Here is a 24966-nt window from a genome sequence, read left to right on the forward strand (position 1 = left end):
TCTGTCCGTCTGTCCGTCTGTCCGTCCGTCCGTCCGTCTGTCTGTCCGTCCGTCTGTCTGTCTTCATTAAAAAGCCAGCTTGCTTGCGGTAGCCACCATTGAGGACCACATCCCTAGTGTATTAGCCTCTGAATATACTGTAGATATTGGCCAGCAATCTTGTTTTCACCCATTCCAGCTGTCTGTCTGTCTGTCTGTCTGTCCAGTTAGTTAAAAAGGTCAAAGGTCACAATCATGGTCTCCATTTCATTGGTATTGTTGTATGTCTCCAGCTTGACTTTGTTTATGAAGACATGTCTGGTAGAGATTACTTTTTGAAAGCCTTCATTATTTCACCTAGCAGCAGTTGCTATGCTCCTCACGAGAGACTCCATTGCCTTCCCGGACGAGACGAGGATATAAAGGCCTTACAAGTCTAGCCTGGCTAATAACCCAGACTCAAATCCGCCGGCAGGCAATCTTTTTTGCCAACAGCTGATTCGGTCTGGCTTATTAGCCAGGCTATTACAAGTCCTCAGTGATATCTGGCTTTACAAATCGGATATCATTGGTGGCTGATATCACGTGATGTCACGATGACCTGGGGGCTTACCTGGGGTGTGTGACGGAAATTGCGACTTCATGACATGAGTGACGGAAATTGTGGGTTATGTGCAAGATTTCACAGTTATCTGCGACCTTCGGTAGAGGTGGGCCGGATTTTGCAGAGCGCTTTTATCCAAAGCGCTTTACATAGATGGTGCATTACATTCACCCATTCATACACCGATGGTGGAGGAAACCATGTGTAAGGCACCAACCAATCGGGAGCAATTAGGGGTTCAGCGTATTGCTCAAGGACACTTCGACACTAACTCTGGGGGAGCCTGGGATCGAGCTGGGTACATCACGGTTCCGGCCGCTCTACCAGCCACTCTACACCTGAGCCACTGCCGCCCCGGTCAAGGTCATGGTCCAAATTAAGAGAATATGGTTAGATCATCATGAAACCTGGTGGGAATGATCAGCGGACTGCCCGCTGTTGTTTTTAGTTGAAAAGGTCAACTACAAGGACAAGGTCAAGGACAAGGTCACATGACAACAACAAAAAAGATGAGGTGAGTGAGTGAGTGAGTGAGTGAGTGAGTGAATTAAAAGCTAATGGGTGAGCGTAGAGGAGGAACAAAGCAGAGACGGTGAAAGATGAAAGGGGATAAAAAAAATGAAACAGAGTGAGCCAGCTAGTAAGAGAGGGACAGATGGAAAAGGGAGAAAATGAGAAAATAGTGATGTCTGACATAGGTCGTGGCGTTCTAATGAAGCTGAACTCCTAAGTCTCTAAAGCCGGTGCTAAATGACACGTCCCCGCTGAGCAGGGCTGCTACTATTAATGGAACAGGGACCACGGTGCTCTCTGCCAGAGCTGCCAGAACACTCTTTCAACAGCAGTGGAGGGACCTGGCAACAGCCGTAGCGAGAGGGAGGCAGTGTGGGGGGGGGGAGAAAAGAGAAACGGAACTACATTCTCTAATAAGTAGTGCAGCCGATGTCTACTGTGGACTCTGACAATATGTTTTCTAGGTCTTGGTGGAGAGCACGAAGTCTTGGAGGGTATTAGCAGCACCCTACTCACTCGGCTTATATTTGGTCTGACTGCTTTAGAGACTGCATGTAGCGCCTTTACAAAGATGTGAGCAGGTTGGTGCAAAAGAGTAGCACACAGGGGAGTCCTCCATTTGTACATTCTCAGTGTTACAAATGAATGAATGTACGAAGCCTTTGTTAGTCTAACGCTGCTCTGATTGAGCGGAATACCTGTGTGTGTGTGTGTGTGTGTGTGTGTGTGTGTGTGTGTGTGTGTGTTTGTGATGTTCATGGCTGTATGAATTAACCATATTTATGCGCATACACATTTATCTCTATGAGACACTGATTTGCATGCGTCCGCACACAGGTCCATGTGCGTATGCGTGTGCTAAACGCATGGAGGTGAGTGAGTGTGTGTCACTGCCTGCCTCCCTACAGCCGTCTCACTTTGCGGTAATCATGAAGGTATTATCACTGAAGGTGGCTAAAGATGAACATCATCAAGACATGAACACTATTCTCCGAGCATCTAGAGAGCCTCAATAGCAAGCCGTCATTATACTCTATTATTTCCGATGATGTATGAAGTATACCAAACCATCTGTCAAGTGAGCGCCCCCTCCTCCCTGCACTCTGTCTCTCACTCTCTCTCTCCATCTTCCTCTTCTCCTCCCTGGGAGAGATAGAGGTGTATCATCTCAAGGCCGCTGGGGGGGTGGGGTGGCGGTCAATGTAATCACCATTCACTTCCCTTAAGCGTGAGCGGAGAAAGACAGACAGATGGGCCATGCTAGGCACACAGCCGATGATACCTGAGGGTGCACTGGAAGTGTTAAACAGAACATTTAGCACTCCTCCTAGCAAAATGACTCACAACACCGTCCTGTCGTGGCAGTTTTCTCCAAGGTGTGCTCATATTATGCCCCACCCAATCAATTTGTGCATGTATTGATTGCGACCGATCGTGCATTTCCCCATTTTCCCATGAGTCTGTGTGTTGGTTGGTTGGTTGGGGTGAGAGAGCACGTGACATCATCAGGGATGGAGCATGTGACATCACGTGACATCATCAGGGATGGAGATCAATATTAAACCCATATATGGAGATCCCTGATGTCATCAATATTGGCCAGCAACTCTACATCTGACCTCAAACCTCAAACCCTTAGATCTCCATATGGAGCTGAAATGTTCTGACATTCCATATGTTAATCCTTCCCCATCCATCCTTCATCTTTGATGTCTCCCTTTTCACTAATACCTGTCCATTTAAACTCTAGAAGGGCCTGCCCCAAAGTTATTAGTGCAGCCGCGCCTGGCAGCCGGCGGAAACTAGAGTTCTTAACAGGCCCGAAAATTAAGATCTTACCCCCCAGCTTCATTAAGTATGCCTGGTTTGCCTGGTGGGTGGTGATAGGTGGTGATCCACCTGAACTGAAGCCGCACCGACAGTTGTTGTTGTTGTTGTATGATAAAGGGGAGGGGTTAGGGGAGGGGATGATATTGTGATGTGACTATATCACAGTTTTTTTCATTGGCACGTTTGACTGTCAAGGTTTCAGCCTCCAGGAAGAAACCCTAAATACAGGGAAGGGAAGACATCATAGCACATAACAACTACACTAAGGGGTCTAATGAAGTACTGTCATCTCATAAACACATGAAAAACTGGAAAAAATACAAGAATCATGGCACTCCATCTTTAAATAATGGACAAATGCATGCGTGTGCGTGTGCTACCGTGTGCGTGTGTTTCAATGCCATAATGTTATAACGAGAGGAATATTTACTTTACATAGATTCTAGTTTTGATGTTTAACTGGTATCCTTTCTTTGAAGCACTACATTATTCTCTTTGCACTCTACTCGTGTAATTTATCAGTTAGTTGACAGGGGTTCATTGCCATTTACTCTGATCTCGACCTTGTACAGTATCTTCTGGATAAGAGGAGCTGTAACAGTAAATGTCCAAACTGTAATTGTAATGGCAAATTATGTCAGCTCAAAGAACTAGACGTGGCCTGCCAAAACGTATCTTATAGTTCATAAATTGGATATTGTTGTGTTATTCTGCATAATAATAAGAAAGAACATCTCTTGGATCAATACTATCGTAGATGTATGTTATTGATTTTGACATTTGCATATCTACAGTATGATAGCCTTGAGCTGCACACCCCAGAGTGACCTCGACTTTCACCAAGTCAGTATTTCTCATCATGCACTAATGCAAAATATAAAGCGCTTGCCCCGTTGCCCCGATGTTAACTCTGCATTCGGAACCTTTGTGCATTGTATTAGTCCGTATTTTTCAATACTACCACCCATTGAGGAATGCAGGGAATTAACCTCAGACAGAATCCGACAAAGACGGGATTAAAGCACATATCTATTGAAAAATATGGGCTAATACACATGCAGCAGGGTTTCCGTATGTCAGGTTAACATCCATGCAGTCAGCACTTTATATAATGTTGTACATGTACGGAGAAGTACAGGATTTCCGTGCGGATGTCCAGTGACAATTTGGGGTTGCAGACCAAGACCATCATACAGTAGATGATACGTAAGCTAAAAACTTGATAAAATACATCTATGATTGATCCAAGGCTAAAGGGGGATGAAACCACCCGCTTCGAATGTGATCAACCGATAATCACCAGTAGGTTACTTATCAAGACGATCTTACTGCACGTAGTCTGGGAGCCTACAGGCTGCGATTAGGAAACACAGAAGTGACTGCACTGCTCCGTGCTTGCGGTTATGTTTAGGTTATTGGGTATGAGATGGGTTGTCGTTCTCAGTAGGCTCCCAGCACGTGCAGTAGGCCGATAAGATCGTCTTGATAAGTAACCTACTGGTGATTATCGGTTGATTTTCACTCGAAACCGCTAATGAAACCCTATGGACGTCCTAGGCATCAGAAGTGTTAAACACGGACAAGACATCAGACAGACACAAGACAGGTGTCTGATATGTGTGAACATATAAGATAAATACCAAATCCATGGCTAAAGAAGTGATTTTCCACTGCTTTTATACAATACATCATGACAGTGACACGTGACAAGAATTGCAGATCTGCAAGCTCACAATGTGTCGCATCGCTTGTAGATTGGCTGTGGATATAGATAGATTCTAGATTGTAGCGTGGCATGAGCCTTATAGATCGTGTATTTTCGGCGTATGACAAATGATAAATTAGGTTTAACACTGCTAACACAAGAGATTATTTCATTCTGTCCTGTGTCTTTGATGAGACAATTACAGCAGCACAACAACATGACAATGGGACGGCTGGTGAATCTCTCACTGCAGAACACATTATTCACTCATAACATCAGCCTCAAAAGAAGTGAATTGTTGCACCAATTAGTAATTCAATTTCTTATTAATCACATGCTTAGTTGTATTAATAATTCATATCGCATAAGTGGCCAGTTGAATTTCTTAAGTATTTTTAATTGGGCCTATGCCCATTATAATATATTATTTCCAAAGATTATTTTTTTTCAGAAATGGACAACTGTGCAATTGTGTAAGTGTTGTAGGTAATTTGTGCGTAGACAAGTGGGACGTACGGTAAAACAAAAGACAACGAAAATAAAAAGACAATCTTGCCAAATATGGAAGGATTGTGTGGTACGGTGTGGTGGTTTCAGAAAATGGATTGAATGATATTCACTAAATAAATGAATGGATAAATGGATGAATGGACGAATAAATAAACAAACAAACAAACAAACAAACAAACAAAACAAATAAACGTGAAAGTTATTCTGTTCAGTGACATACCAAAGACTATGAGGCGAGTGTGCGTGTCCGTGGAGCCCAGAGGATTCTGGGCCGTGCAGCGATACATGGAGCCGTTGAGCTCCGCCGGCACTCTCTCCAGAATGAGCTCCCTCCCCTCTTTCTCGTTGCTGCCGTCCAGCAGACGACCCCCGACCCGCGTCCAGGTGAACAGTGGCTCTGGGAACACCTCGTTCTATCAACGCCCAATACACAGGTGGGACGGAGACCAAGAGGAACGCAAGGAGGTTGAGAGATACAGAGAGAGAGAGGGAGAGAGAGAGAGAGATGGGGGGAGAGGAGGAGTGGGGGTGAGAGGGCAGCAGTGGCAGAGAAACGTCTTGTCGCCAACAAGAGATTAAGAGAAAAAGAAACATGAATAATACAAGCTTCGATTCTTCTCTCCCCAGTGCAACGGCGAGTTAACAGCATGCATTAATAATCAGCTTTTCGCTTTCTTTTTTTGTTCAGTAATTTTTTTTGTTCAGCACATTCTCGAGCCCTCCAGAGAGTCCCCATATCGACATGCATTTCAAAATAAACCCAACTTCTTGAAGAAGTATTCCATTTATATCAGCGAGCAGACATATCCCTTCCATAAGATAACTTAATAAAAGGCTGAATGTTGTTATCTAAGGAATAAGTATCGCCCAGACGCCCACACACTCCGCCATGTACTGTACACATGCCACATTCTGGCACAGCTTCACCACTGGATACTCTGAGAATAAAAAAGCTGGAATATGTGTTATTGAAGATATCTTTTAGTGTAAAGAGAGAATGAGGGGTTATTGCACTCAACGTCTATTCAATGGGAACATACTCCATTGGAACATTGGGAGCACTTGACACATTTAATTGAAGATAAGTGTGGTGGTTAACAGTAAAGTACATTTACTTAATAGTAGGTACGGTACATTTTGTGCATGTACTTTACTTTTCTTGGTGTATAGCTGTATTGAAATGGATATTTATGACTTTCACTCCACTACAAACTCCATTACAAAGACAAATATTGTAGCCTACTTTAGACTAGACTATGTGTACGTGAAAAGTGCATCATGAATTAACCACTTAAGCCCCATTTCAAATATCCTTACTTTGGCTGCCTCGGCCACCTACAGGTATATGCATAGGCTCAACTTTATGTAGACATACGGTAGCACTCTATATAGTTATAGTGTATACCACTGTTAGGTTCTTAAGCTTACATATGATTCATGATGACTATTTTTATGTATTTGATGTATTACCATATTTTGTGTGTCTGCTAAATGCCTAAATTGTAAATTGTAATCCTATATTAAAATTTGCTTAAGGGAGGATGGACTGGCGGGCGGGCCAGCAGGCTTTTGGGCGGGCGGACAGAGTGTCCCTGGAGAGTGGGTACTAGGAAATGGTGGGCATCAAAATGGGAATACTTCTGATGGCATGCATATTACATTCAGAAGATTGTTGCCCCCATCCAAAACATTTCCCCACAAATTCTATACGTTTTTTTAGGTTAGTTCTGTGAGGTTAAGGTTATAGGTTTAGGCAGTTTAGCATCTTCCCAAAAAATGGTGCCCATAATTATTTCCCTAGTGCCCTGTATGTATTCCTCAAGTACGGGTTGAGTACTTTGTCCACCACTGATAACAAGCAGTTCTTCTTGATGTATGTGAATCCCTTTAGGGAACTATTTTAATCCCATGTGTTAGTTAGTCTGTCTCTTGCAGGTAGGGGGCCAACTGACATGATACAACTATGTGTTAGTTAGTCTGTCTCTTGCAGGTAGGGGGCCAACTGACATGATACAACTATGTGTTAGTTAGTCTGTCTCTTGCAGGTAGGGGGCCAACTGACATGATACAACTTGCAATCAAAGGCCACATTCTGCTCAGACAGAGCAAGGTGATCTATTCTGGAGGAACATGTCATGTGATGCAACAGATTGAAACTAGAAAGGGGTGCTCCGCTGAGCGCATATCTCCACCACGCTAGGTAAGTCGTGGGTTGTAGCCTTTCAGGACCCGAGGAAGCTGCAGGGGGAACTAGAAAAAGTGCAGTGAAACTTTGCACAGGTCTCCGCCAGGTCATGTGGTTTATTGTGGGACAGCAATGTTTGGAATTTGCCAATTTCAATGTAATATGAAAAATCTGATGGATCCGTCTTGATCATTTGATTATAGAGATAATGTGTACCGATTTGAATCGGACGCTGCATTCATGATTTGCAGCATTTTCCACTCCTCCAAGCTTTAGATGTCAATCTTAGCCAATCAGGATGGAATATGAAAAATCAAACAGATCCATCTTGATCACATGACTATAGAGATCATGTGTACTGATTTGTGTGAAAGTTGGATAAACTCTTAATGAGTAATATCAAAGAATGTATTTAAAGTCGGTCTCCAGGTGGCGATATAAAAGGCAGATGTGAAAAATCCCAGGCAAAGGTTTTTCCTCTGCCTCTAGGGAGTGGGCATGCAAAGGTGTACACAGTGCAGTTAAAACACAAATCGGCACCACCATGAGACTGATGTGAACATTTTAAAGTGGCATTTCTTCCTCTGCCTAGTGGCAATGTATGCAAAATGTCACGGGAATCGCATGGACGGAATGACAGACGGACGTACGGACGGATGGACAGGCGGACAGGGTGCAAAACATTGTCTCGGAGGGACAAATATCACTTCTGCGACATACACGGTGCAGTTAAACATTCCACATTTGTGGCACCCCCTATGGGTAGAAGTGAAAGCACCTTTTGTGAGCCCCCTCAACATGCAATTCAAATTTGGGATTAATGAAATGTATTTTTGTACAATTCTAGCCCCCTCACAAGCCAATTAAAGCTAATCAGTGTGAAATATAAATGATTGGTATGATATATATTCATCACATGAGTCCAGAGATAATGTAGGCTATGGTAATTGCACGAGTTGGGGCAGTAGTGTTGTAGTAGTAGCATAATAATAAGGGTAATAGTAATAATAATAATAATAATAATAATAATAATAATAACTAGAAAAAGTGCCCTTCTGGGCACAGGTCTCCACCAGGATTCTTCCTCAGCCTAGTGGGAATATGCGTGCAGTTTCATCGCAATCGGACGCTGCGTTGAGGAGTTGTGGCGATTTGTACAAAGCGGGCTACTCCTGAAAACTGTAGGAGCCAATCGTGGCCAATCAGGATGGAATATGAGAAATCAAACAAACCTGTCTTGATCACATGACTATGGAGATCATGTGTACCGATTTGCGTGAAATTTGGATAAAATCTGAAGGAGTAATAATAGAAAATGTGTTTTACATATGTCGGCCTCCTGGTGGCGCTATAAAGAGCAGATGTGAAAAATTCCAGACAAAGGTTTTTCCTTGGCCTCTAGGGAGTTGGCATACAAAGTTATCCACAGATCCGTGCAGTTAGAGGTAAAAACACTTTTCGGCCAGTTATAGCGCCACCTTGAGGCTGAGTTGAAATTGTTCATGTGGCATTTCGTCCTCGGCCTAGTGGGAATGTGGGTGCACAATTTCACGGAAATCACGCGATGTGTTCATGATTTGCAGCATTTTGTTTGAAACTGAGCACTCCTGTGAACTTTGGAAGAAAATCTTAACCAATCAGGATGGAGTGTGAGAAATCTGAAAGACCGGACAAAATCTGTAGGTGTACTGTGCAAAAACTTGTTTTGCACAAAGCGGCCTCCTGGTGGCGCTATAACAGGCCGTTCTGGAAAGTTTGGGGCAGAGGTTCATGGTTGGCATTCAGGGAGTGTGTGTGCAAAATTTGGCATCGACCGGGTTAACGGTGGCCGAGATTAGCTGCTCACGGACACACGGACGGACACACACACACACACACACACACACACACACACACACGGACGGACGGACGGACGGACGGACGGAGTGCAAAACATACTCTCCCCCCATGCCTTCGGCCTGGTGGAGACAATAATATATGCAATAGGCCTAATTGACTAAGTTTTGCCAGAGTGTCATTCTTGTGACTATACGGGTATAGTGGATTGTGTAATCTTTTTTAAGTGCCATAATAACATGATAATGACGGTAGTGAAATTAGTTGGGTGTTCTGGGATAGTTTGATAGCAAAAGGTCAGGTTAGGGTAAATACATACAAACACATGCACAACCACAATGAAGGGCCCAACTTCCTTTCTTCCTGTCACATATCCCCAATGGCCTAACCAGAGCCCAATTTAAAAAGCTCTATAGACTTTATTTATTTTGAGTTTCTCTCTCTCTCTGTGTGTGTGTGTGTGTGTGTGTGTGTGCGTGTGCGTGCGACGCGTGCATGCATGCACGTGTGAGTCAGCTCAGTCAACACACACACACTGCAGGATGCTCATGCATAATGCATTAAGTAGAATTTTACATTACAATGACCCAATTCCAGTGCATTCACCTGTTTTTAAGTAGAAACTGTTAAAAATGCACAATTATACTGTCAAATAATGAAAACATCTCTTACTATGGTGTAACAGCACAGTGTAATCAGAGTTTTCAGTGTACTTAGCACAATATCCTTGCAATTACGTTCCCACAAGGTTAACCTGGGGCATAATACACTGGAATCAAGTTCAACATGAACTGCATGCTACCATTTCTGAGAGAAAACAGAGGTACAATAATAATGCATATTAACACATCAACTTATCTACTTATGAAAACCCAGAGCCTCTGTCCAGTGAAGGATAGGAGAGATTCCCTAGCCTGTTTATAGTAACCATTCTTTTTTATTAGTATTTGTTTTGGGGCATTTATGCCTTTATTTATAGTAGAGTACACTGAGAGGACTTGGGCAGAGACTGAGAGATGGGGAGTAACACGCAGAAAAGGCCGTCGGGATCGGGATTCGAACCCGCGACACGCGCCTGGTGAGCCTGGACCTCTACATCAGTGGCCCAGGCCTTATACTAAGAATGCTTAACACTCTTTAAAGAATAAGAAAAACGTCAGAGGGTGGAACTTGTCTGTCTGTCTGTCTGTCTGTCTGTCTGTCCAGCCTGCACGAGGTACGGCACATTGTTTTGGATGTAAATTAAACTGAATCAACCCCTGTCATACCACATCACTGCTAGAGATTACTGAAGCGGTGTCTGAAGACTAACAAAGATGATCTGTGCCGTGGACCATTAAGAATCAGGATTGGCATTTTCCAATAAACAACGTCAGTGTGTCAACTATGCCACAGAGATCAGTATCATCCGGTATGATAGTATAAACAGAACACACTATAGGGACATTTATTTATAGGGACATTTATTTATTTTTTGATGATTTGCAGCACAAAGGCAATTTCAGGGCAGTCATACTAGCTGGCATAGACTGGATGCCTGTCGGCTTAGAGTAGTGACAGACGTAGAAATAATACTATGGAAACACCAGAGAATTCAATTATTCATAAAGGAATGGATTTGGTTATAAGGCCCTGAGGCCATGTAGAGTACAAACTAGGAACACACATCCTTTGAATATAGTTTTTGTTTTGTTTTTGTTCCGTATTTTACAACCTGCATGGCAGGTTATATATTACATTCCAGCTCACTCAAAATTCCTATTTCGAAAGTTAAACATAATTTGCAATTTAATTAGATATCCAATGGCATGAATGCATAACAGATTGAGCAGAATATAGCAATTGTATATTCTGTACGAATGGTCGGTATAAAAAAATAACTCCTCCTATCCAACACTGAACTTGGCTCTTCGGTTTCACATGACCCCATGCACTTACCCCAGGCGATCCTACCTGGAATCCTTGCACAGTGATGCGCACCGTGTCCCCTACCTTTGCCCTCGAGGGGGACATCAAAAGTTTAGGGCCCTTAGGAGCGGCTGAAAAAGGGAAGAAAGGGGGGTTGGGGGGCACAAACCAAAACCATCAGAATGAGCGAACCCTTACTGGACACATGTGTTACTAGAGGAGGGAGAGAGACAAATACAATTTCCTGTCAATTAAGGTTATGGGGCGTGGGGCGAGGGATTCGTGCAGGTTCTTTCATCTAAAGGGCTGTGGCGGATTTATTCCCCCTTGGAGAGAAAGGAGACTAAATTGGGTATATACTCATTACTGGAGGAGAATGGGAGCACACCGGGTGGAGTGTGGAAGCAATGAGATAAGGAACACTCGGGGAACTAATTCCCTTGTCTTGGAGCAGACAGCAGCCCCCAGATAGCTTCTGTGTGGACCCTCTGAAACAATGGAAGGTTGAAGCGATATGGGCGTGGGGGGGGGGGGGGGGGTGTTCGCCAATTCCATGAAGCTGCTGACGGTTGTTATACTGTGCAAAGATACATCTGATTTTAATTTTTATAATGATATAAAATGGTAAGTCATCCTTCACTGGTAAACCTCAAAATATACAGTATTGCGTATAGCGTTATACCAAGAAAAGTACCATGGATTCCCGGGAGTGCCGGGGGTTAAATTGGGCCTACATAAACTCGTTCTGCATCGTTTGAGTTGATTAACAATTGCCCCCCAGATAACCACATCACACACCGTGTGATTCCATATGTTAGACATTGGGTTAAAGCAACAGAGAGATATATGCTAAAGGCATTCTTATCAATAACAGCTACTGCATTAATGCACAACCCATGAGTTCCCCAATTAATTTGGTTCAAACTCTTAATATAAATCATCGGGCTGCTTGTGTACATTGATGAGTTAAACTAAAAGCATAAATAAATAAACAGATAAATGACCTTCGTTTTTAGCCATTAATCAAACTACAAACTGTCCGCTGTGGCTAATGAAGCATAGCCTTTTGTCTTAGCCAGCCCCTGACTGCAGGCTTGCATCAGCCTAATGGATTAGGAGTTCTGTTATCACATTTGTAAAGGGGATTGAAAATGTGCCCAGCTCACATATATCAAGTCTATGGATCCTTTCAGGAAAAAAGAAAACAGGAAAATCTCCCATATTTGATTCCCAGGCAGCAGCGGACCTGAATTGAGGTGGCCGTGTCTCCTTACATGGTGTTGTTAGAGGCATTTTGATTGATTGATTGATTGATTGATTGATTGAAGTATTTATTAACAGTTTGCAGAATTACAGTACATATCAAGCACAACTCAATACAAAAACTGACGACCCAATAAAGCACTACACTTGTTTACAAGAGGGTCCACCTTGTTCAATTCATCATAACATTTAGAGACGTACAAATATACAGTTCAACTCTTAACGAGCTTACACTTAAGACGGAGGGTGGAGGTTGGAGGTGAGATTTATTGCAGATGAATTGATTACAGTATGGAGCTGGGATTGAGTGAATGGACAGAGAAGTGACTGACAGTATGATAACAGAATGATAACAGAATGATGACGGTACGAGGAGGAGACAGTGGAGGAGCTTTGGCGTGGGCCCCCTGGGGACGGACCAGAGCCTCGGTTCGGATCCTGCCTGGCGGAGGCAGGGGGGGCTCTTGAGCCTGCCCCCCTGGGGCCGACCTGGTGGAGCCTGCTGCTGGGCGGTCGTCGGGGAGGTGGCGGGTACCTGAACGGAAGCACAGATGAGCGAAGGGAAGTGAGGACCGTTTATAAAGGGGTGCGGACAAGGTAACGCAGATCTGATTGGAGCAGACGGATGATGGAGCATTACAGCTCTAAGTTGAACTAACGTTAACAACTAAAACTTCAACTCTTAACGAGCTTACACTTAAGACGGAGGGTGGAGGTTGGAGGTGAGATTTATTGCAGATGAATTGATTACAGTATGGAGCTGGGATTGAGTGAATGGACAGAGAAGTGACTGACAGTATGATAACAGAATGATAACAGAATGATGACGGTACGAGGAGGAGACAGTGGAGGAGCTTTGGCGTGGGCCCCCTGGGGACGGACCAGAGCCTCGGTTCGGATCCTGCCTGGCGGAGGCAGGGGGGGCTCTTGAGCCTGCCCCCCAAAAGGAATTAAATAGTGCGCGCCTGGAGGAATGGTGCAAACGTCTGGAGGAAGGAGTAAATTAAGGTTTACCTGGAAGGGACTATACAAACGATGTTGGAGAGATTCCCTCGACGAGCCGGGGCCTTTAGCGAGAAGGGATCCGTGGGAGAGTCAGGAAGGCCCCGCGCCATTGGAGCCTCACGACGGCTGGTGCCGCCGACATGGGAGCCTTTGCGGAAGGGGCTTGTGGGAGAATGGTTAGTAGGTATGGTTGGTAGGCGAACAGCCCGATGGTTAGCGAGCCTCTGGATGGTTGGCCGGAAATCGTTTGCCGGCGGAGTCTGTTTGGGATGAGAGTAAGGTTGGTTAGCATGGCATGAATGAAATGTGAATGGAATGATTGTTTAGCAGGCGTCCTCTCGACAGAGGGCAGTGAGTGAGAATTTGATTAGCAGGCGTCCTCTCGACGGAGGGCAGTGAGTGAGAATTTGATTCGCCTGGCGGGACAGGGAGACTCCCGACGGAGGAGGCCTGCGTGGCCGGAGGACGGGTCGACCGTCGTTTTGGAGGAAGTGAGTGGGCGTCCTGGAGAGGGAGAACATGTTTAGAAGTGGGCAGAGGAGGAGGTACCCGCCACCCGACACATCCACCAGTCAATGTAGGTACCGCGCTGGAAGACACCATGGACTTCTGGGCATCGAGCACGGAGGCGGAGGAAGGTCTGACGTAGGAGGAGAAGGCGGAGGACGACCAGTGGCCCGAGGCTTGCAGGATCAGGACGGAGACGCCGCTGGCAGCAGCGGTGGTGGCGGCTCCGATTCTCAGGGAGTGGCTGGAGTATAGCGGTCAGGAGGGAGACCACATCTTAGGAGCAGCGAGCGGAGATGGGAGGCGAACTCTCTACGACGACCTCGGACGAGCCCTCCAACGACGACTCCGGTCATCTCGGTCCTTCGTACATCTGGCCAGCTCCTTTGTGCTTCCGCACCGGTATCTTTCTTTAGTGCGTCTGCCTAGGAAGGTGTGGGACGTCCTCTCGATCGACGCCCAGCGTTGGTTCCCGCGGTGCGGCCTTGGCCGGGAGTTCTCGATGGCGGTGGCAGTGACCAGCTAGTCTCCTCACTGCTATCTTCTCTGTTATACTTGGTAATGGCCCGTACGGATGCTCGTTGGTGATGTGCTCATCCTGGTTGATGTCAAGTACCACGGAGACATCCTGGTGCAGCACCCGTCCAGGGATTTCCGTGGGGCGGAAGTGTCCGGCATTCACGGCCGAGGAGGAGGACGGTCTCCGCAGTAGCAGGGAAGAAACTGGTCTTAACGTGGAGGGGGAGGAGCACGGAGGAGAGGTACCTGACCACGGTGCCGGACTAGTAGACGCCATGGATCTCTGGGCATCGAGCGAAAACTGGGCGTCGTGATGTTTGACGAACGCGGCAGACCCGAGGGGAAAGGTTTGACGAACATAGGTTCTTGGGCTATGGCTGACGCAGTGGACGTGGAACCGAAATTATTAATAGTGATATGGCCGACTGCGGGAAACTATTCCGCTTGGAATTCCCCCCCAAAACTGAAGTGGGAGCGTAGCACGGTGGCCTGAGCTCTCCGAGCAACGGAGGCTGTGAATAGGTTATGGCTTAATCCATTTAGGCCTAAGGCGGATTCTAAAAACGCCTCTGAATCCTGACCTAAGGTTTCTGAAAAACTTCAAATATTTATAAAGCAGCATCGAAATTTTACATTTGAATACTGTACGTACTGTATGGGTTCCCGGCCTGAGGGGGTAAGATACCGATAGGGGTTCCCGCCCGGAAATGGGTTGAGGTGAGTGGTTTGAGACGTTGAGTGGGTGGTTACCTATGAGTTTAGACATTACGGCGCAGTTGAGACGTTGCGGTGCGTGGCTGTCGAGCTTAGCTGGTGCAGTGCATGGCTGCCAGAGAGTTTAGCTGTTGCAGTGCGTGGCTGCCGACTGAGTTTAGCTGTTGCAGTGCATGGCTGCCGACTGAGTTTAGCTGTCGCGGTGCGTGGCTGCCGGCTGGGTTTGGCTGCTGCAGTGCGTGGCTGCTGATGGGATTAGGCTGCGTTGGATGGCTGACGAGTTCAGCTCGGTGGGGGTCCGTGTTGAGGCCTAGCCGGGAACCTGGCCTTCCAGGCATGCGTGAACAGTGCTCGTTTCCCTGATGATCGCCGAGCAGGTAGCTGGACAGGAGGGGCACAAGCATGGAGTTAGTATGGTCGGACCGACGTGGCAGTTGGAGTGAGAGTAGAATATTAAGACTTAATTGACGGGAGAAACAATGCAGTTGACGGGTGAGTAACAGAGAAAATCTTAATTAGGTACGGCTCGGTGAGCACGGTCTCGCCATCGAGAAGGTCGACATAGGCGGACCTGAATCCGGAGAGAAGACAGACTATGCGCACACTGCGCGTGAATGAAGTGGAAAGCGAGCTACGCTTTCTAACCATGTGTTGAACCGAGACATCAGAGACACGTACTTCCCACGGATTACAACTGGAGATTGAGAACGTGACCCGTGGCGAAAAACTCCCATATCTGCTGGGCGAGGTACGACAATGTGCAAACGCGGCAGCAGATTTGAGATTTGCTGTGAAAGGAGAGGAATACCAGATGGAACACGGCCGCCCTGAAGACAAGCCATTTGTGTGTTTGCACTATACCTGCGTCGAGTTAGCGTGACTGACGCGTGCTCAAGTTAACTAGGTGGTGAAAGGTCGAGTGAACGAGCGGTGCCGGCATGAACATTAAATGCCGTGAATGATAGGAACAGAGTGGCGTAAAGAGGGACAATATGGCAAGCATTTTCCCTTCATTGACAATGTAATAATGGAGCGTTCTTGAGGGTCTAACGTCGATCAGGGGGTTAGACATGGAATGAAAACCCGGGAATAAACCACGCAAAATGTGACTTATTGAGCTGATAGTGGGAGCTCCGACCTGTAAAGCTCACGGCTTGTAGATTGAACGTGTTCACACTGACACACGCCTCTCTTTTCTCTCTTCTTCTCCTCTTTTTACTTTGTTTCTTTTCCTCCTCCTTCTCTTTTTTCTCTTTCTCCCTTTCTCTCTTCTCTCTTTTTCTTTTTCCTACGATTACGCTCAACATCTCATCACGATCCACATGATTGAAGAAAGAATCTGGAGCACTAGTAGATTGCCAGGGCATGAATGAATGGGGCACCGAGTTGCCATGTTGGAGGAGACAAGCGCCAGGTCCGCAAAAACAAGTCACGAAAACTAACTTGAATCATTATGAAAACGATCCGACAGCGTCAGATAATTTACCAACATGTAACACTGAGGGTGCTTCGAATGAACCGTGGGTTTAAACAACGGCGTCCACCTGGTAAGTGATTAAATAAAACAAGCCTGAGACGCTTATAATGAGCGGACGTGGCAACCTGACGGCACCGGACATGCTCAGAGTAGTCTAGGAGTCTAAGATACGATAGTGGTGACGCTAGTGTAGCGCCGGCCGCAGCTAGAAGAAAATGCAGGCTTTAGACTCTCTTTATAAGGATAGATGACGAGGAGTTTATCATTGGAACGCCACCGGTCGCTCCGTTTATTATTATTCCATCCAACAGCTCATCACAGCCAACACTGGCGCATCACAACACTGCGTCATCAAAGCACGCCAGCCTTCAGGCAAAAGCAAACGATCCTCGAGCCTACACTAGTGTTGACTCTCGTGGCAACAATGGAATGCGGAAGTGCTCGTTCTATCTCGGGGGAAAGTTCCGCCAAGGAACAAAAAGTTTGGAACTAGACAAAGCGTGTCGCCACTCTACACTGTGGACGAACTAAAACGCCGTGTATGATTTTAGACCTGCAGCCTGATCTATGCTACGTTCACAGGATGACCAGTAGCTTACTGCCGTGAAAGCAACGTTTAATGCATGATCGCCCGGACGCCACCTGAAGCAGTGCGAGACTGGTGGCATGAGGCATTAGCAGCAGTATACACTATACAGCATAAGCAGCCTTGTAACGGCAACGCACGACATACAAAGCACTGAGCAGCAGCAAGCAAGCAGGGTAAAAAGTGGCTAGTGCGGAGGCAGCATCGGAACGGAATCGAAATTAGGCTGTTAGCAGTTACGTTTGTTTTGAAGGTTGAACCATTCAGGTGGATAAATAGCAGTGACGAGCAATTAGAATGATACTGTATCTGATGGAGGCATGCAGGGCCTGGGACGCTGGCGAAACACCCGACGGTGTGTCCTGGGATGAAAGCTGCGGCCGTGGAGGAGTTTGTTGACTCTTGAACTTGGATGGAAATGACGAATGAAGAAGGTGAGCTGTGAGCTCTCGAACGTGTCTGTGTGCTACCTGAACGGAAGCACAGATGAGCGAAGGGAAGTGAGGACCGTTTATAAAGGGGTGCGGACAAGGTAACGCAGATCTGATTGGAGCAGACGGATGATGGAGCATTACAGCTCTAAGTTGAACTAACGTTAACAACTAAAACTTCTATATAGCCAAAGAACAGGAAATCATCATAAATGGAGGTAAAAAGGGGAAATAAATCATATACAGTGAGGGGAAAAAGGGGTGGGTGGGGGGGGGGATTCAGATTTTACGGGGGCCAGTTTCGAATTGCAGCCATCCGTAGGTGCCCTTTGAGAGCGGTTTTGAAGGAGTCAAGGGATTCGCATGTCTAAATGATTTGGTGGCATATAGAAGCGAAAATAATTTAGTTCCTTGTTTGTGCCGAATCTGGGTTTGTTGAACTCCCTCTGTTGTGGGTGTGGACTTTAAGGAAGTATTTAGACAGGTACATGGGTATCTTGGTGGTGTATCGAATCTTGTGGACCAGACCCATTGCAAGATGCTGTACTCTGTCATCAACCCTAAGCCATTCCAGCCTGTCAAAGTGGGCAAGGCCCAGGGTGAGGTGGGTTCGGGGAGTGCAGAGACCAAGTATTAGTAGTAGTAGTAGTAGTAGGCAAGCACAACAAAAGCCATGGAGATATTACATTTATCTTTTATATTCCGGGCACTTAGCTGACACAGACTTACAAGATGGACTAAATAAACTTCAAGTTTATTCGACAGCGACATTACAAGAGACCAGCAGTTAGGAGAACAAGGTACCTGGCACAAATTCCAATACATCTGGTGGTAAGAACTATTCAATAGACAAGTGGTAGGGAAATAAATGAAGAATGGCTCTAAAACAAGAGAGACTTATATTTTGAATCAGAGTGGATTTCTAAGTGCTGGAGTTATTGCAAATGTTCAACACTAAAACAGTGACATGAATTAACAGTGAAAACTGACTTATTTACAGCTAAATCAAAGCAAAGTCTTGCAATATAGGTTTAATGAGAAAAGAAAAAATAATTGACAGAGACAATAGAGCATCGCAGTCCATCCCCCTACCAGGGCCCAGGAAATGATTCCACGTTAATTTTCCTCATAGACATTTCAAAAAGACCTTTTAACAAACCGAACACATAATTAGAAAGAAGAAGAAAACGGCAGGTTACAACACTTTTGTTTTTGTTTTCCTTCTTTGTAATTATTTGTTTGGTCCAAAATATTGTGTTTATTTTCATGATTTGTCACAACTCGAGTTGGATTTGTATGACGCTTAAAAGGTCTTTAAATAAATACTTTTTGAAATGTCTATGGGAAAAATGCATTGGGAATCATTTCCTTGGCCTGGTGTCGTCATGAAAGGGGCGGGACTGCCGCTCTATATTAGTATTTACATTTTGGCAAAATCACCAAAGACAAAAAGTGAGCAGTTGATTGTGCACCATGTTGGAGATGGACTACACGTCAGGTGCAAGTATTTTGTCACTGATGACGCCAGGCGCCATCAGTGCACCACCTACACAACACACACACAAACGGATGGGTATTTTTAAATATTTGTGAAACGTGTCACATGCAGCTTGTGAGGCATATGGCTGGGGATGGATGATGGCTGATTTCTGGGAAAGCCTCCAACAGCGACAGTTGGCGTTCCTACGTCACCACCTTTGATTGGGGACACCATGCAATGTGAGGGACCTTAACACAGTGCTCGCTGTGGGTGAGGGGCCTCGCCAAGAAAATGAGCCCACGGTCCATGAGGCCCGTCGCCCCAGAGACTCACCCTCTCCAATTTACAAGAAGGAACAGTTATCACTTCAGGAAAGGGTCACCGCACAGACGTGACCCCTGCAAAAGCGACTTACGTCCCCAGGTAGCGCTGGGTGTGCTTTAATGCCGAGCCAAAACCACCAGCAGGTCTGCCCGCAGCATGACAGTCTTGTGTGGTTGGAGATAAATGTGAAGGTAGACAAAGGCAACCTGCTGTATTAGCTGGTTGACTGATTTTGCATTGAAAGGAAAAACTGGGGAGGCGCTAAGAGCCAAAGCTTAACTTATACTGCATCGTACGATGGTGTCATTTGGCAAAAATCTAATCTTATTTTTACTCACTATACAAACCAGGATTACTGTATCTTGTGTACCGGTATGTTGTATTTTTTTTAAGGGCCAAGCCCGAAGGCATTTTGGTCCCTTATTATATTTGTCTGTATTTCTCTTCTCCTTCTTCCGCCAAAAATTGCAGTTCTACTTCTGGCTTAACCATGCAGTTGGTTTTTGCAAAACTTGGCAATATGGTAGAGGGCTATGCCAAACGGTGAGTATGAAAATTCTTCTTCTGCCCCTAATACATACATGCAGAGTCACATTATGAAGTATGGTAGAGGATCATGTCAAATGTCAAAGCGCTGAAACCAGTCTTACTCCAATTGGCCAAAGGGGGCGCTATAGCAACCGTCTGAAATGTTTTATTTGAACAGTCATAACTCCTGCCTCGTTTGGCCAAAAGCCATGGATCTTGTTTACACATGTGCCTTGACTCATGCGGACACATCTGTCACTTTGACCAGTAAGCTCCGGCCTCAGACTTTCCGTCATTTTGAGCAGTTGGAAAAACGGTATGTTTGAGCAATTTGTGTGAAATGTTCTGTACACAATAGATAGATAGATAGATCTGAAATCCCAGTTGAAGAAAAGCTTGTATGTGAAAATGTGTACTAAAAATATAGCTGCAAGCTGTCCTGTCCTTTTCCCTCTGTACAAATGTGCCTGTTTAAAAAATAAAAATTAGTTTTTTGTGTACAGTGTATGTGCAGTATGTTGACCATGGTGACATTGATCAATTCTTGATAAAAGCTTCTAATATATTATTTAGGCCCCAAAATCTATAAATATAAGGTAACAGGCCGGTTCCACACGCTGCACAAGGTGCCCTTTTTTCACTTGAGCACCTGCCCCTCTAAATATCTGTGCACGCCACTGCCGCTCAGTTCACATAGATGTGATTTTTCTTATTGCTTGGCCCCGTCTTATCGCTGCTTGCAGCTATATATAATATATATATATGGAATATGGATGGAAGTATAAATCAGGTTTAGTGTGAAAGGCGTAACTGCTGAGCGAATTCTGTATCTATAGTCTTTTATACAGCAAGCATACTACAGTAGCTGGCCTGGGCTAAAGCAGAAGATATAATGAGAATGTTATCCTATGAATATGGAAATGATCTACGGTGAACACAGATAATGAACACAGATGTGGTGTGCACGGCGCGCACACATTCACGTCACGTGTGGATGCAAATTATGCATACACGCATCTGCTTACCCATACATAGTACCGGTATATGACTTGCATGCACATTACACCAATTCAAAGATGAATTGTCACAAGCAAGCAGACAAAGACACAGACAGTGATATGAGTTGGATATGCGTATAGGCACCAGACCCCTTTTCAAAGAATTCTACCTCTTTGTTATTAGAAGCTGCTGTCAAATATAAATGAAAACTAAAATAAATCCCACCTTAAGCTCTATGTAAATACAGAGGCATTGGTTTCAATTATTAAAATATATACTGCTCAGCTCACAAATTCAAAACTGGGAAGACGGCGAAAAACTCAGGCTCTGCGCCTGGAGCTCATAGAGGTGTACAGTAGCATAATCAGAGATGGGTAGTTGAGTTACAGTACATTTAATCATAATACTAAATATACAGTACTTCACTTTTACTCAAGTAAAGTACTGTATATTTGTACAGATTATATAAGCATACCGGTACTTGCATTTTTACCCGGTATATTTCAATACACATTGTTTGGTTCTGTCGTATGACTCTTGTTTCACCAATACATTTATTTCTGTAGGAGTAACGTTTTCAATTATTATTTCATCAAACAAACTAAATAACACACCGACAACAAAATGTCTCAGAAATGTTTTGACAGAGTGTGCCATCCTTCAGTGGGGACAGAACAGAATTCATTATATTTTCTCCAAACAAAGATAGTATAGAATATAACTAAATATCATACACGATATAGAGACACCTATAGCCTGACAGAATCGCCAGGCTCATTTAAAAAATATAGAAATATCTATGGGATTTTTAATGGGAAAAGATTACCCTGGGGATCGTGGACTTCAGTAGTGGACTCGTATAAATACCTCTGTGTCACAATGGATCCGGAACTTTACTTCATATTGATCTAACAGTTAAAAAAAAACACATGGCAGCCTGTGCTCACTCTACCCGTCCATCAACTGTTTCTCTTTTGAAGTGAGGAAAATATTTATTTCTCAAGTACTACTCCACCATTGTAGACTATATGCCGACATTGTGGGAGAAGGGGAGCAAGCTAACTGTACCTGTATATGTCTATGTCCTGTGTATTTGTACAGTATGTTATGTTGCACCTATGTGTCTTTAGTACTGCTGTAATGTTGTAGTTGTATGTATAATAGGAGCCCCTCTAAAACGAGATGCTGCATCTCAAGGGGCCATCCTCTCAATACAATTCTGACAATACAATTCTGACAGTACTCTATATAATATCTTTGAATCGGCAGATGACACAAACACACACAGACATTTGAGTGGAGAAACAATAGTTACATTATGCTCTGTCTTAGTCTGCCTTAGTTTATACTATTTTTAATGATTGCATTATTATTGAGTACTGTATGAGTAAACATAGTTAGTTATTTATTTGATTCAAAAGCGATAGGCCTATACAATTATAATTCTGGCATTAGTCGGGCTTACAAGTGCGATTTGGAAAGTCAATAAAGTATCTAGTCAATAAACAGGGTAAAGAATCACAATGTTCCTTTCTCTCTCTCTCTCTCTCTCTCTCTCTCTTTCCCTCCTCCACTTTAGTCTCTATCTTGACAAAATGGACTAGTTGAATGTACTCTCAATCAGAGTTATGTATACATTGTGTGATATTTATTTTTGTTTAATATTTTGGTGTCAGCGTGTTGGCACAGGAAATATTATAATGTATTGTAAATTGTGTCTGAATAATCCCGTAAGGGATGGGCTGCGAAAGGCAGTCAGACACGGAAATAAAATCATCAATCATTCATTCATTCATTCACATAAATATAGAAGTAAACAAAAGAAAAAGGAAAACTTAAGTTAACAAAGAACCTAGCCTCTGTATAAACAATAGATATTGTTTAGGTGGGCCATATTTTAATTTGCACATTATTATTATTATTATTTTTTTGGTTCTATTAAAGTAAATAAAAGCAGGCCATTTATAAATGTATAATGTTGGACATGTTGATAATGATTACCATCACTGTGCTCTGTATTTAAACAATACAAGTAAATCAGAACAATTTGGAAAGCTTTTCTACTTGAATCATTAATTTAAGTACAGTTTTCGGCTATTCTACCCACCTCCAGTTTATACTAAGTGAAGGTTGTGCAATGTGCTCATCCAGTTGGCCCCTGGTGCTGGACACAATAAATAACCATTTTAAGATAAAATAAAAGTCAGTCCATCAAGTACTGTACGAGTGTACGTCCCTACCTTTCCTGTGCGCGTGTCCGCACACACCTGCATGTGTATGCGTGTGTTTGTGCATGTCATTGTGTGTAGTGTTGTCATGACAAAAGGGTAGGGTGGTGGGGCTGAGAGAGAGAGAGAGACAGAGACAGAGACAGAGACAGAGACAGAGAGAGAGAGAGAGAGAGAGAGAGAGAGAGAGAGAGAGAGAGAGAGAGAGAGAGAGAGAGAGACAGAGAGAGAGAGAGAGAGAGAGAGAGAGAGAGAGAGAGAGAGAGAGACAGAAAGTGTTTGGCCGAAACATTGTACTTGACGTACTGACCCTTCTTTTGCTTAATGTTTGTTGGAGCAAAGCTGTTTTGCCATTTCAAAACTCTGCCCAGCTCTGCCATAATGCCATAGCATATTATACTGCATGCTATGGGCATTGTGTAGCACAATATGAAGAGGGGACTTCTAAGGCCCAGCGCTGGCCCACATCCATTTGTATGTCATGCAGAGCTGCTCATCAATATTCATAAACTTTAATACAACACTGGTCGGTTGTCAAACTGTCGCTCCCACTCGCAATATTAAATGCCTGAAATATGTATTACTTATGGGCACTGTAAATATATCCTTTTCATTTCCTGAACAAACACGCTTGAGAGTGTGTGTGTGACACACACACAATCCTATTTCTCTCAAGAGTCTGTCTGTGTGTGTGTGTGTGTGTGTGTGTGTGTGTATGTGTGTGTGTGTGTGTGTGTGTGTGTGTGTGTGTGTGTGTGTGTGTGTGTGTGTGTGTGTGTGTGCAATAGCAAAACAGAAACTAAGTGTAATTAGCTCAAACATCAGCACAATCAAAAAGGTGGGATGTTTAATTTAATCAAATGTAGGACTTTCTCCATGCTTCATCTAACTAGTTTGCTTGCATCAGAACACAAGAAGTACATTTCTCTTAGACATTTCAAGATGGCTCTATAGCCTCAAGCAGCTTTGAGAATGCTTTGAATTTCAAGTGAGCTCCAATTAGAATCAACAAATGCACATCTTCTGTTCTGTATTCTCAGAGTGGTAAAAGAAAAGAGAATGTCTAGAGATGCTCTTTCCATCTATTTAAAGAACAAAGCCAGCGATAAATAAATGACTTCAAACAGCACAGAAGAAGCCTTGTCACAATTTTAAAGCCATTGACATTTAGCAAGATGATTCTCACGCTCTCCTCAGGGTGAGTCATCCATTTTATCTTCAACATGTGTAAAACACAGAGGCTGTTGTTCTATCATCACCGCAACATTGTCTTGGGAGGGCAGATCATACCTTTATGTCAACTAATATGGCTGTTTACATTATGTAATTCCATTCGCTCGACAGGTGGGACATCATTGGCACACAATGGCAGCTTGAAAGGTTTTGTCTGAAAGAAGTGACACCCACTTGTAGAACGTGTTTTGTAGCATATAATTAAATCATATTAAGGATTTTTGTTCAGTGACAGGGGTCTCCCTGTTTCTCCAGCTCTTCAATAAACAAAATACATTTTCAGGGGTGGAGAGACTCCTGTTACAGAACAAACACTCTATAGCAATGATTACTATCAGAATATAGAGCTATTAAACACTTATTGTAGCCAAATAAACTTACCCTACCTTTAAAGAAAAACTAAGAAAGAAGAACACAACATAATGACAAATTCTGCCAATTTCCTTTAAACATTTTCCCAAAATAGGGGTGCAAGGGGTTAATGTGGGTTAACATGCATTTCTTTATTAAATTGTCAAAGTGTGATATTAACATTCTGTCAATCTCAAACATGTCTTTGTTCCGAAATGGAAATGCATGTAATCCATCCAAACAATACTAAT

The 24966-nt window shown here is 44.1% G+C and overlaps 1 protein-coding gene across 2 annotated transcripts in view; it reads right to left on the reverse strand.

Annotated features, from left to right (window-relative positions):
- Positions 1-24966, reverse strand: part of igsf21a (immunoglobin superfamily, member 21a) — a 280322-nt gene that overhangs the window by 8793 nt on the left and 246563 nt on the right. The window contains exons 7-8 of one of the 2 annotated variants that reach the window (XM_083771276.1): positions 11116-11201; positions 5362-5554 (exon numbers count right to left, since the gene is read on the reverse strand). In XM_083771276.1, coding sequence (XP_083627402.1) covers positions 5362-5554; positions 11116-11201 — 279 coding nt within the window. Of the gene's footprint in view, positions 1-5361; positions 5555-11100; positions 11202-24966 lie in introns of both variants that reach the window. The other variant, XM_083771277.1, reaches the window with a different exon arrangement.

Source organism: Protomyctophum parallelum, assembly GCF_964188405.1.
Source record: "Protomyctophum parallelum genome assembly, chromosome: 8".
NCBI lineage: Eukaryota > Metazoa > Chordata > Actinopteri > Myctophiformes > Myctophidae > Protomyctophum > Protomyctophum parallelum.